An 11,971-nucleotide genomic window follows, 5' to 3' on the forward strand; every position below is an offset into this window, starting at 1 on the left:
AAACCAAATTCTAAACAAATACCAGGATAAAGAATCAAACAGTCTTCCGCACTGAGCATCATGCAAACGTTTAACCGAAAACAAAATGATTATCAAGATTAACAAATTTTAGTGAGTAATGCCTTGTCATTTCTCTTGCGACTGTTTTTCCAGCAGATTCCGTCTTCTATACACGATATAATTATCGATTTGTTTGAAGCTTTTCGTATCAAGATAATTAAAGAGTGCTTATCAATGTTGTGAGAAAGATGCTGGAGTGTTTCCAAACGAAGGATTTGAATTCGAATGCAAAATTTGAAAAAGAAAACGTCCCACTTAATTATTTTGAAACTCCTGCTACAGTACTACTCGAGCAGCGCATTTCTATCCTCCCAAATCTCCTCCAGATCCCCCGCGGCCTCTCCACGTCCACTGAATCCCAGCGCCGGAGCCGGCGACGAGCGGAGATGCCGTCGTCCAAGCCGACTTCGCAGCCGCTCTCCCTCGCGCTCCCTTCCGCCGGCGGCCGCTCCCTGCAGGACTTCCCCTCCCTCTTCTCCGACCTCACCTCGCTCCTCCTCCACCACACGCCTGCCTCCTCCCACGCCGCCGTCTTCTCCTCCTCCTCCCTCTCCATCCCCATCCCCATCCCCACCTCCGCGGCTCAGGCTCCCGCGCCGGCGCAGGTGCCGACACCGCTCGCGCGCGCGGCCATCGGGGCGTGCGCGGGCGCGGCGGCGGGGGCCTTCACCTACGCGGCTTTGCTCCCGATCGACGCCGTCAAGACCCGCCTCCAGGCCGGCGCCGCCTCCCGCGGCTCGTGGCAGGTCTTCCTCGACATCCTCCGCGCCGACGGGCCGCTGGGCCTCTACCGCGGCCTCTCCGCCGTCATCCTCGGCTCCGCCTCCTCCTCCGCCATCTACTTCGGCACCTGCGAGCTCGCCAAGTCGCTGCTCCGCCCGCACCTGCCCCCGTTCCTCGTGCCCCCGCTCGCCGGCGCCAGCGGCAACATATCCTCCTCCGCCATCATGGTCCCCAAGGAGCTCATCACGCAGCGGCTCCAGTCGGGCGCCGCCAAGGGCCGCTCCTGGCAGGTGCTCCTCCAGATCCTCCAGGCCGACGGCTTCTTCGGCCTCTACGCCGGCTACACCGCCACCCTCCTCCGCAACCTCCCAGCCGGGGTGCTCAGCTACTCCTCCTTCGAGTACCTCAAGGCCTTCACTCTGAAGCACAGCGACAGGGAGAACATGACGCCTGGGGAGAGCGTGCTGTGTGGCGCTCTCGCAGGCGCGATATCGGCGGCGCTCACCACCCCACTGGATGTCGTCAAGACGCGGCTGATGACAAGGGTGGGCACCGAGGGGAGCCGCACGGTGGTGGGGACGATGCGGGAGGTTGTCGCAGAGGAAGGTCTGATGGGTCTGTCCCGGGGCATTGGACCGAGGATCCTGCACAGTGCGTGCTTTGCGGCGATAGGCTACTGTGCCTTTGAGACGGCGAGGCTCGCCATCCTCAAGTCATACCTTGAAGGGTGTGAGAGGAAAGCCGCAGCAGAGATCAAGACCAGAGTTGCCGCAGCTTGAGGGTGTATGCTTCCTTTCCTTCTTTCAGGAAGGTAATTGCTTGCTTCGGGAGTGTGGAGTTTTGTTGTGGCTACCTAGCTATGATATGATGCAGATGCTGTACTCGCTTAATGTTTTTATTTTAGCATCATTAAAGTTTCAGTTGTAGAGTTTGAAGGATATGAGAAGTGATAATATGAAGCAGTATGGGAATACATTTTGTGGAATACCTGATTTTACTCCTTTCATTATGTGTATGTGCGCATGGGTGTGTGATTACAATGAAAGCTCACAAACCTGAATGCTTTGTGTTCCAGTTTCCATTAACCCAAAGCATATTGTTGGCTAAAACTCTCCACTACTGTAGCAGCCATGCAAATATTTCAGGCATTTACGCTGTTTTGTTTGCTACTGTTCAGAAAATATCACAGTTATAGAATGTTACAGGCGTACTAAATTACTATTTAAGTTTGTGGACATCTGGGACCACAGAAATCGTATATGACATCATTTAAGATGACACTGCTACAAGCGATCACAGTTTGAGGCAAATGAACATCCTATGGTTCATCATTGGAAGTACTTTTCGCAGAATGAATCAGCAGCATGTGGGTAATGAATCTTGATCAAATTCTCTAGGCACTTCTTGTAGGAGAAATCTGTAGGAGGGCCTTCTGAGGACACGACGTACAAGCACCTGCTGCCACGTTGATGCCTAGCAACCTGCAATCAGGGAAAGAGTTCTCATGACATTCCCATTTTGGTTCCTCTGATGCATCAGAAGACAAAAAGGCAAGCTGTTTACCATTATGTAATTGTCCCGTCCTGCCATCTTCTTTTCCTTCTCTGGGTGGTACTCAAGAATATTTTTGACGATGAATTTCTCATCGTCTTCACAAAGTTTCACACCATCCCTGCAAAATATTGAAAGAGATGGACTGTAGCAAGGGATACAAACACAAGAGGAGCGGTGTCTACAAGAGCAGGTGCATTTTTTCAATCATTGTAGTTACTTAGACTTTGTGATATTTAAACTTAAACCCATCTTTCATCTTATCAACTATCTACCAGCTTAGTCCCTGTAGAATTGTAGCTAGTTTTCAGTACTTGTACTTTTTTTTAGTTGCGTTGAGCTAGAAACTATACCTTGATTCACGGATTACCCTCTGTACTTCTTTCATGATGGGATCGATTTGAGCGTGTATCTGCTGCTCCACCAGAGTAAAATTAGCACGAACTCCTTGTCCAGCACTGCTGTTCTTCTGGCCTTTCCCTTTCTTACTGTTGCTACCTCCACGACGTGATCCATTTGATTTCCATGCTGCTCCTCTACCACAACCTGGACCAAGATTACCAGGATTCGTGTTCCATCCACCAGAGTTAGACGGTCCTGAAAAGGCAAAGTTCGGTGCATCTGTGGTATTTGCTCTCTGGGCTTTCCACCTGCTGTTACTACCTCCATGTCGTGGTCCCTCTGAGTTCCAGACTGCTCCTCTACCACCACCTCGACCAAGATTACCAGTCTTCCTGTTCCATCCACCATCGCTAGATGCTTCTGTAATGGCAAAACTTTGCGGTCCTGTAAAATTTGCTCCAGTGTTGTTCCAATTCTGATTACCATCTTGCTGTGTTGAATCTGAGCTCCAGCTACTCTTAGGTTGCCTTCTCTGATAAGTTTGCCAGTTTCCAACTGAGCTCCAGTTATTATTAGTTTGCCTTGTATTTTGTTCTCGTCCAGTTCTCCTACCCTGAAGATCATGCAGCAGAAAATCAGCTTTTGGTTTGTCTGTCCAAGAGATTGGAGTGTTTCCTCCCATACATAACATCTCATCCTCTTCAAGTTCATCCTGTTGAAGGTTGTCAACATCATACAAGCAGGAATCATGGGGGACAATTGCCAAGTCTTCAGTGACTCCTGTTGTTTCTACTGCTGCGAGGAATTCATATAAGTTATACCCACCGAGGTTCCCATTTCCCGCTGACTGTAAAAGATCGAGAAGTTCAGAGCAGAGGGGAGAATATATGTTTTGCATGGATAAGAGAGTGACACATAGGCAAGTTTAATGGTTGCCATACCAGTTTCCCATCATTCAATTGGATTTCGAAGGCTGAACCAGTTCCAATTGGTGCACGCTTGCCCCAAGAGCAGGTGGACACCACAGTATCCAGCTGATCAGAGTAGAACTTCCCAGCACCCTCCTCAAAGCATTGGATTGGTCTCTGTGACACGTTATTCTCATTTTTGAATCATGGCTGACACTTGACATATCAAAATTGGGAGGTCAAAAGGAAAGGGAAGTGAGGACTTACAGAGAGTGTAGCTTTCATAAAGGGTGCCTGAACCTTAAGGGACTTGAATGTGGCCTTGTAACCATAGATGTTGAAACCGTGCAAGTTACCAGTGCAGGTCATGCTGCTTGCAACAGTTGTCAGGTGCTCCTCAAAAACTGATTTTGTTATCATTCCAACTGCCTTGGAAAGGTGCTGCAAGGATGATCGAAAACATGAGTAACGCTTCAATAGAAGCTACACTTGATTTGAATTATGGCAAGGTAATGCTGGACCTGTGTGACTCGACCGAAGGCGCCCGAAATTCCATGCACTTGCCGAACTTGTTGGATGCTGTAAGGGACAGACCTGGAAGTGTCGATCAGATCCATCACAGGGATGCATGCGTCCATTGCTGTTCCCCAGGCATCACCATTCTCTCCAATTGAGGCTTTTTCTACTATGATTTCCAATGCCAATTCACCCTTCTGTTCAGCATCGGGCTTCTGGACCCAACATGTAGCTTGTGGTTAAACCCATGTTATGTTGGCCTCCTGGACTCGAGGATCACGTGGGAGAAGGTGCAGGAATGTCTCTTTGGTAAGCAAAATTGCATAAGCCATAAATAAAAGCATATTCATCTGGATTTTCTATATGCATGGCACCTAGGTATGAATGTGAAGTATTGTTTTACCTTTAATAATTGTGTCCAAGACTATAGGAGAAATGGTATTGACCATCAAGTGGACAAATCGTGTGGAAGGTTCAAGTATTTGTGTCGTGACACTTTCAGTTAGGAAAAACTGCAAGCAGGAGACCTGAAAAGGTTTCTTATAATCTCCATCTTGGTAGCACAAACACTCGCTGCAAATAAGTGATGCCAGATTATGTTCAGAAGTTATAGCATAAATCATTTGAAATTCATGCTTGATTTTCGCAATATAGCATGGTGGGAAGTCCCTAATGCATAAATTACCCAATGAAAAACATATTCAACGTAAGTCTTGATCCACTAAGATTTAGATCCACTAAAATCTAAATATAGGAATATTCTTTCAGAAGAATCAGAAAAAAAGTCTCACACTATTTGAGGGTTAAAATCACAAAAGGTTTGTACCTTGAAATCAGCTCAATTCTCTTCAAAAGTTGATTCAACTGTCCCTTTTTCTTTCCACTTTTATAAATAGTTTTCCGGCATTTCTGAAGAATTTCTTCTACACTTACATTCGTCTCGTTCAGTTTCTTCTGTAAGTGACAAGATGCATTTCTTGAACATATAATCGTGAGGATAATGCTGAAACAACATAGACAATTTTAGAAGTAGGAGAAAAGACCTTGTCAAGGTGAATATGGCCAACAAGACAATGTGTTGCTTGGATTGTTTGCTTCTGATACCTGAAACAAGACAATGCCTCTGAGCCTAGTAGAATATACATCGAAATGTCTAAGTAGTTACTTGTCAATTGGTTCTGCCTTCTAACCATATAATGCAGTGTAAAGCTGAATTAGACTGATCGAAGTTCAATAATAGGCTAGTTTAAAGCATTCAAGAAACCAATAGATTGCTTCTTTTTTTCAGGTTTTTGAATCACATGGAATGAATGCTGAAATGCATAGTTACTAATAATAGGATTTAACTTAGAGCGTAGCATTATAGTATCAAAATAATCTGAAAATCATGAATGGTACATACTGGATTGAGAACTCAGTAGCACAATCTTCTATTTTGATCCTCTTCAAGCAGGCTTGTATTGCGAGTGCTGCTCTTTCCATGCAAAACTGTTTCCCACAACAGCACTCACTGACATACAAAATTATTTTTCGGTCATTTTCATGAGTTCTGGAGCTAGCCCTGGTAAGCAGTACTTCCTGTAAAAGTAACAAACAGAAGTCAAAATTACACCCAACATATGAACTGTGAAGTCTTAGATGGAACTGATTAAATGAGCCTCGCACCTTCATTGAGTCCCATGAGGTCATGTTGTTCTGATTTGGATCTAACACTGCCTTGTACGCAGCATTTGCAACTGCAGTGGCAGCCAAGATACCAACAGGATCTCCTGGTATCACAGAACTTGATGAATTTGGCGAGTCAAACTTGACAACTGAATTTCCACACGAATATCTTATGGTTCCATCATAGCATGCTACGACATCTCGGAGTATTGCCATCAGGTTCTTGAAAAGACTGCCTGGCTCCACAAGTCCTTTAGATGCGCGTATTATCTTCTCCCTTACAGATATTGAATGGAGTAGGTCCTCATATGGGTTCAGTCCATGGTAAAATGAGCTCCTAACAAAACCATGTGCCTCCAAAGGGTGGCAATCATTAGTGCTGCTGGGACGGTTGGATAAGCAATCCTCCACTAAGCTTCTAGAGTACAGTCTTCCATTGCACTGAAGCTGACGACCCAAGAAACCAATCTGCTCCACTACTTTGTTCATGGCAGAATCACTTTGTGGATCAACCAGAAAACGAAGGTCAGAAAAAGAAGCAATGAAGTCCACAATTGGATTTCGGAACTTGTCGAGCTCAAGTGACCTGTTCTGAGTTGTCTTCAGTATTGGATTTTGGACATTGAAGTCTGTCAGGCTCATGCTGAAACCATCAGCAAATAGTGATTCCATTAGTAGGGGCTGCAGAAGATTCAGAAATTCTATGGCCTCCCTTGGATTCTTCATAGATAGAACTGATGAGATTGTGACAGTGCCAGTAACCAAGTCTCTGACTAGCCCGTTGGCTTCCTCTGGCAGTAACGTCTCTAGAATCTGACTGAAAGTCCAGTTCGGTACGTCTGGTAGTTTCTTCTGGGGAGTCATTCCTGCCGCGAACATTGCATTTCTAAGTTGGCTGGCCTCCCTTCTGGAATACTTTCCATCAGAAATTTTCTTTACAGCTAGTAAGCAATCATTCTTAAGCTGAAAATTGAACTTCCCGTTGTGGGAGCACAGAAGCTGCTTCTCCACAGCGAAGAGCTCTGTAGCTTCAGCCCTTGCTGAAAATGACCGTGTGAAGAAGATGTGGACACAGTCACCGTCGAAATCTGCTCCAAGTGGGCCACAAATGAGCGGATTGATCTTGATGGTGTGATCAGTGTGTACATGGACATACATTGCTTGGACCGAGTGCTTGTCAGTACTTGGTGGTCTGTTGATAAATACGATATCTCCATCTAGAGTTCTTCTGCTGACAGTTTCACCAACCTTCAATATGGTCTGTTTCTTATTCGCTTTCCCCACATCCAAGGAGTATGTGAGGGAATTAGCATCTTCATATGTCAGGCACAGTCCTTTATCCATCATGCCTTGCAGCCAAGCGATGTTGTGGTCTGTGACACGCTCTTGTACTGACATTCTTCTTGCTACTTCATCAGGCACTCCTACTACATTGACAGGAATGTATGGGTCACCAGTAATCACGCCACGGCATGAGAAGCTTGAGCTCTTACTGATGAAGAGTGACTTCATCTTTTGCTGCCATTGTTTTGCTGCAGGCTGACTGGTAAAGGTGCCAGCTTGAGGACCCTTCAAAAGATACATGATGGCGCCACATTGTGAACATATGATTTTGACCAAGTAGGTTGTATATGCTTCATTGGCAGATTAACTAGATACCTTTGTTGTCCCTGTAAGCTTGATGTAGTCAGCAATAGCTACCTGAAGATCTTCTGCATCCACCTCGTGTGCTTGAAAGGTTGGAGAGCCAACCCTTGAGCTGTTGATATCATGTACCTTGCGTAGGACTTTCCTTAACAAGTTTGTTGAGGTATCCTAAAATAGGAAGGAGAAATCAGTAGTAGTTATGCACCGAAAAGGGTGTGGCGAAGGAACTTGTGATGCGACCAGGAAGTACTTTCTGACGAGGTACTTACATAAGAGCAGATGATTTTCATCATCTAGACCATTGAATGAACGGAGGCAGTTTGGTAGAACAGAGAGATAGCTCATCACAAATCCATCCTGAGGAATATACCCCCTAACAGCAAGCTGCCTTCTTGTTCTTCCAGAGATCTTTATCAGTATGTTCTGAACCTAAGGAACAGAAGAAGAACATGTGAGTATCTTTAATCCCTGTTCTTGAAGTATTTCTTAGTTTATATCCTTGTAACCATTTCTAATGCAAAAGTACAGCAAGAAATTTCTTAAATTTTGTACTCCGTATCCTCCCCTCTTGCATGGTGGCTTTTGCAACAGGAATAAGGATTTGTGTAGTAAGAGTACCTCTTTTGGAAGTAGGCAGCGGCTGTGAGAGCTTCCCTTTGTGCGAAAGCCAAATTGATCAAGGAAGCTCCAAAATCCCTCTTCCAGTTCTTTCTTGCATGGCGCTCTCAGTTCCAAGCTAAGGGCTCCATTGGGTTTCTTGACTTCTGCAACACGAAGTGGTGGGAGATCCTGAAAGAAGAGGAATGCAAAAATCATCACAGGACCTCCAGAATGTTTTTATATTAATGCTAGCTGCATATGAAAACACATCATTATTATTTAGCTACACCAGCCATTCAGAGGCACAACCCTGAAGGAGACATCAACGACCGATCAAGTTCATGTCACTTAATTTACCTGACAGTGTGAACATGAGGTGAAGTCTCTCTCCTTTCCGGTGCTCTTCTGTTTGAGTTTCAGAGCAGAGGAATTCCGGGTTAATAGTTTCTGAAGTACTATTATTTTTTTTCAGAAGAAACTGATCAGAGTGCTGCTTGTGCAGGATTCAGTTTCCGGCGGTACCTTGCAGGTCTTGAACTGGAGGCAGCTGAAGCACATGTTGAGCATCTTCCTGAGCTCGGTGACATGGCTCGGGTGGTAGATGGGTGTGGGCAGCTCGATGAACCCAAAATGACCTTGGTCCCAGCCATAAAAAAAAATGATCGTCAGGAAAGAAGATACAACGCATAAGGGAAGGGGCACTATCTCTGATTGATAAATATCCATGCAAAGCTTGCAGTCCAACATCACAGCCAAGTAAGTCCTTTCAGCATTTCTGAAAGCTTAGGCGCAGTGTAGTTTAGTCAGTTCCAGAGTTAAACCTCGGGAAATTTCAGTTCGTTCAATACGGTTCCGAAACTTTGCCTGGACTGGAACACACTAGAACTAGCTGACCAAGGAATTCGGCTCTAATTACGCATTCATGTTCGCTTCATATGGTTTCAGATTTGTTAAGTACTAGCAGCGTTGTGTTCATCAAAAGCCAATGAAAGATCTTCATTTGTAGGTACCTTCGCATTCCTCGATGTTGGTCGCGCCGCAGGAGTCACACCCGCCGAACTGCAACGGAAGGCCTAGCGAGGCGTTCCCCAGCAGCTGGCTCGGGTGCATGAGCTTCCCGACCGGCAGCGGCTTCTCCTCCTTGCCTGAGCCCAAGTCCTTCTTCCATGGCAACTTGTCATTCAATGGCTGCGCCTTCACCTGCATTGCATCCCGCCGAGAATCATCAAGAGAAGATTGATCGATTGACATGGAGGAGAAGAAGGTTATGATTAATTGATCAAGTAATTACGATCTCGTCGTTGGAGGCGACGCCGAGCTTGATCCCCGTGATGCGTCCTTCCGGGATGAAATGGTGAGCTGGGTTAGAACACCCGTCCTCCTTCTCCTCCTCCATTTGGGACGCCACCAGAGACCAGACTAGCTGCTATCGATTGCAATAGGTAGGTTATCAAGGTAGCTGCAGTTGATTTGGCATGGAGACTAAGTGTGTGAGCTTTGATTCCTGAGACGGTGAAGAAGAAGAAGAAGAAGAAGAAGAGGGTTCAAGTTGAGTGGGAGAAGGTGAAGAGTTGAGTGGGAGAGGAGAGCTTTTTTTTTTCTTTTGACAGCAGTGAAATGTGATATGTGAAGCGACAGATGTTTGCAGTGGTGTATACCGATCCTTTGTTGATGCTTCAATTTACTGAACACTTGTTAAAACAAACAGTGTGTGGTACTCACACACGTTTCATTGATACATGCAGCATACACGTCGCTAGTTTGTTTTTTTTGAGAGAGAGATCACCATTGTCCCCTCTAATCTCTGATCACCCTTTCGGACCAGAGCCTAAATCTGGCGCCTTAGACCACTCGGCCAAACTGTCTTTGTTGAGCTACTAATTGTAAACACACAATTAGAACATAAACTCAGGCCTAGTCAAGAAGAATAAAATATCTGCCGTAAAAGACCCAGTAGATTGGCATTTCTAACACTATGATGCTATAAAATTGTAACCCCAAATTCAGTCGTGAATAGTAGCCGAAAACACTACTCGCAACTGAATTTTGAATTTGGCACAACGACTTCACCACCAAAGTGCAAATGCAAATATGAATCCAGAAAATATATAGAAGTGACGACCAACCTAATAAAAACGGTGTCAATCAGTGCACCAGGTCATGTTTTACAACGGCAGTTCGCCATGGATAACACACAGAAAAACTTGACATGAAGAAGTGGAAGTAAAATAATGGCATTGCCACTTGACTGCAGGATCTTAACTACATTTATACTCCATATAGTAGTCATGCACTTGAAACATGCTTCTTTGTACACAGTTCCATGTTAGCTCCCACCAAGGGAATTCTTTTCAGGTGTCAAGAGAGAAGGCGAAGCGACACCGGCACTGCTCTTCTTCTTGGGTACTCCTTGGCTGTCTTGCACCTTTCACCAATCTTCGTCCAGGGTAGCCCTGTGGAAGCACATCACCGTGCACACAAGAATGAAGAAGGACGTGAACTCGATGAACATGGCCCCGGTCTCGATCAGGCCAGCATGCCTCAGGATTGCTGGGATAGCGAGGCTGCCCATGGCAGACGCTCCGGTCAGAAACTTTGCAGCATTGATCCACCTGAAAAAAGAGATGCCCTGCCTGATTATAACTATTATGTGTATCTATTAATTCTGTATGCCACTCCAATATGTATGTTACATTTTACTACATGGAAGGAAAGGACGGCATCAAACTTATAACTTACGCTCCACCCTCTCCAGTAGTCAAGAACCGTGTGGATCCATCACCAAAGAATAGGCATGGCATTGGAACGAGGATATACATGAGTGCTGCAGCAGAAGTATAAGAACATCAGCAGAAGGCGACAGAGACTTGCTCACACTGATTGAGGATATTAAACTAACATACCTGCTAACATAGGCCACCAATTGTTGTACAAAGCACATGCCTACACCATGAAAATAACTAATAAGAATCAGAGAAACCAGAAGTAACAATTCAGTCAAATAACAAAAGCAAAACAATCTTATGCAATCTTTGTGTGCATTGAGTATGAAATGTTTTTTTCTATCATGTGTGGCACCAAATTGAATATGATGCTTCTACAGTAACCCTGACCAGCAAGTATGAAGCGCTATAACATTACCGCACCTGTTATATATACATTACATGCCTCTTTTGGCACAATTACACAATGGACTAACAGGCATGAATGAATTGTAGAAACAGAATGTGAAACCAAACTATCAGATTCTCAGACCTCAAAGTGACCGAAACAGATAGTGAGGCACTAGATACCACTGTATAGGCTTTCAGAAACCTAATCCAGTTCTTAGAAGAGGTTAAGAAGAGCTTTAAACAAGTGAGCATAAATTACCAAGATTTGCAAGAGAATGCTCGTGGAGAACATACACGCAAGTCCAGCGAGCCTATAACAGAGAAATTAATTAGATGGGACATTGTCAAATGTAAAACAATAGTTAGAGAACATTTGAATAATGAACTTACACTGTCGAAACACACAACAAGATTAAGTTGACAGCATCATCCAGCACAAAGGACGAAAGCAAAGGGACATAAAAGTTAGTCAATCACTTGAAACAATTGGCAGAAGAACAAAGATAGATATTACAAAATACTCAGAGCACAAGTGTATCAGCAGAAGGCTAACTGTTCAGTACAGAACATTAATTTACAAAAAAAACGGATAAACTGAACTGTATTTCATATTTAGTGGAACCCGTTTCTTGCTATTTTAGACAAACAATTATAAGGGCTTATAGTTCCTCATTACACATGAGGTAGACATCAAACAAAATATATGAGTTGTCTCAGGATTTCAAGTGCTAGGAATCGTCTATCCATAATTAGTGGAGTTCTTTGTTTTTTTTCGCTAAGCAAACTCGTGTATCCTCCGTATGTATGGCTGCAACAGAAATTTCAAAGAAAGGACATCTATCCCTC

At 44.7% G+C, this 11,971-nt stretch overlaps 3 protein-coding genes across 3 annotated transcripts; 1 reads left to right on the forward strand and 2 right to left on the reverse strand.

Annotated features, from left to right (window-relative positions):
• The first annotated feature begins 347 nt into the window (after positions 1–347).
• LOC100827758 (protein MITOFERRINLIKE 1, chloroplastic) lies at positions 348–1,868 on the forward strand. The gene has a single exon (XM_014899304.2). The coding sequence runs from the start codon at positions 447–449 to the stop codon at positions 1,560–1,562; it is 1,116 nt and encodes a 371-aa protein (XP_014754790.1). The 5' UTR covers positions 348–446; the 3' UTR covers positions 1,563–1,868.
• Positions 1,869–2,587: 719 nt separating this feature from the next.
• On the reverse strand, positions 2,588–7,362 carry LOC100833791 (DNA-directed RNA polymerase V subunit 1). Its single transcript, XM_024458883.1, has 6 exons — positions 5,766–7,362; positions 5,676–5,678; positions 4,145–4,315; positions 3,852–4,025; positions 3,618–3,761; positions 2,588–3,523 (listed from the first exon to the last, which is right to left on the reverse strand). Exons 1-6 carry the CDS (start codon positions 7,347–7,349, stop codon positions 2,675–2,677), a joined length of 2,925 nt encoding a protein of 974 aa, XP_024314651.1. The 5' UTR covers positions 7,350–7,362; the 3' UTR covers positions 2,588–2,674.
• A 2,772-nt stretch (positions 7,363–10,134) lies between these two features.
• On the reverse strand, positions 10,135–11,624 carry LOC100828070 (vacuolar protein sorting-associated protein 55 homolog). The gene is made up of 5 exons (XM_010234549.3): positions 11,516–11,624; positions 11,385–11,436; positions 10,916–10,955; positions 10,752–10,836; positions 10,135–10,624 (listed from the first exon to the last, which is right to left on the reverse strand). The coding sequence occupies exons 2-5, from the start codon at positions 11,415–11,417 to the stop codon at positions 10,441–10,443; spliced, it is 342 nt and encodes a 113-aa protein (XP_010232851.1). The 5' UTR covers positions 11,418–11,436; positions 11,516–11,624; the 3' UTR covers positions 10,135–10,440.
• Positions 11,625–11,971: the final 347 nt, after the last annotated feature.

Source organism: Brachypodium distachyon, chromosome 2, assembly GCF_000005505.3.
Source record: "Brachypodium distachyon strain Bd21 chromosome 2, Brachypodium_distachyon_v3.0, whole genome shotgun sequence".
NCBI classification, from domain to species: Eukaryota; Viridiplantae; Streptophyta; class Magnoliopsida; order Poales; family Poaceae; genus Brachypodium; species Brachypodium distachyon.

Bases quoted from the DNA above. Each gene is read 5' to 3' on its own strand.
- LOC100827758 (XM_014899304.2), top strand. From the start codon at position 447: ATGCCGTCGTCCAAGCCGACTTCGCAGCCGCTCTCCCTCGCGCTCCCT.
- LOC100833791 (XM_024458883.1), bottom strand. From the start codon at position 7,349: ATGTATCTTTTGAAGGGTCCTCAAGCTGGCACCTTTACCAGTCAGCCT. The intron at 3,762-3,851 runs GTAAGTCCTCAC...AACGTGTCACAG, and splicing joins TTATGAAAGCTACACTCTCT to AGACCAATCCAATGCTTTGA. The intron at 3,524-3,617 runs GTATGGCAACCA...GATCTTTTACAG, and splicing joins AATTGAATGATGGGAAACTG to TCAGCGGGAAATGGGAACCT.
- LOC100828070 (XM_010234549.3), bottom strand. From the start codon at position 11,417: ATGTTCTCCACGAGCATTCTCTTGCAAATCTTG. The intron at 10,956-11,384 runs GTAATTTATGCT...TTCATGGTGTAG, and splicing joins GCATTCTCTTGCAAATCTTG to GCATGTGCTTTGTACAACAA. The intron at 10,625-10,751 runs GTAAGTTATAAG...CTCTTTTTTCAG, and splicing joins ACTACTGGAGAGGGTGGAGC to GTGGATCAATGCTGCAAAGT.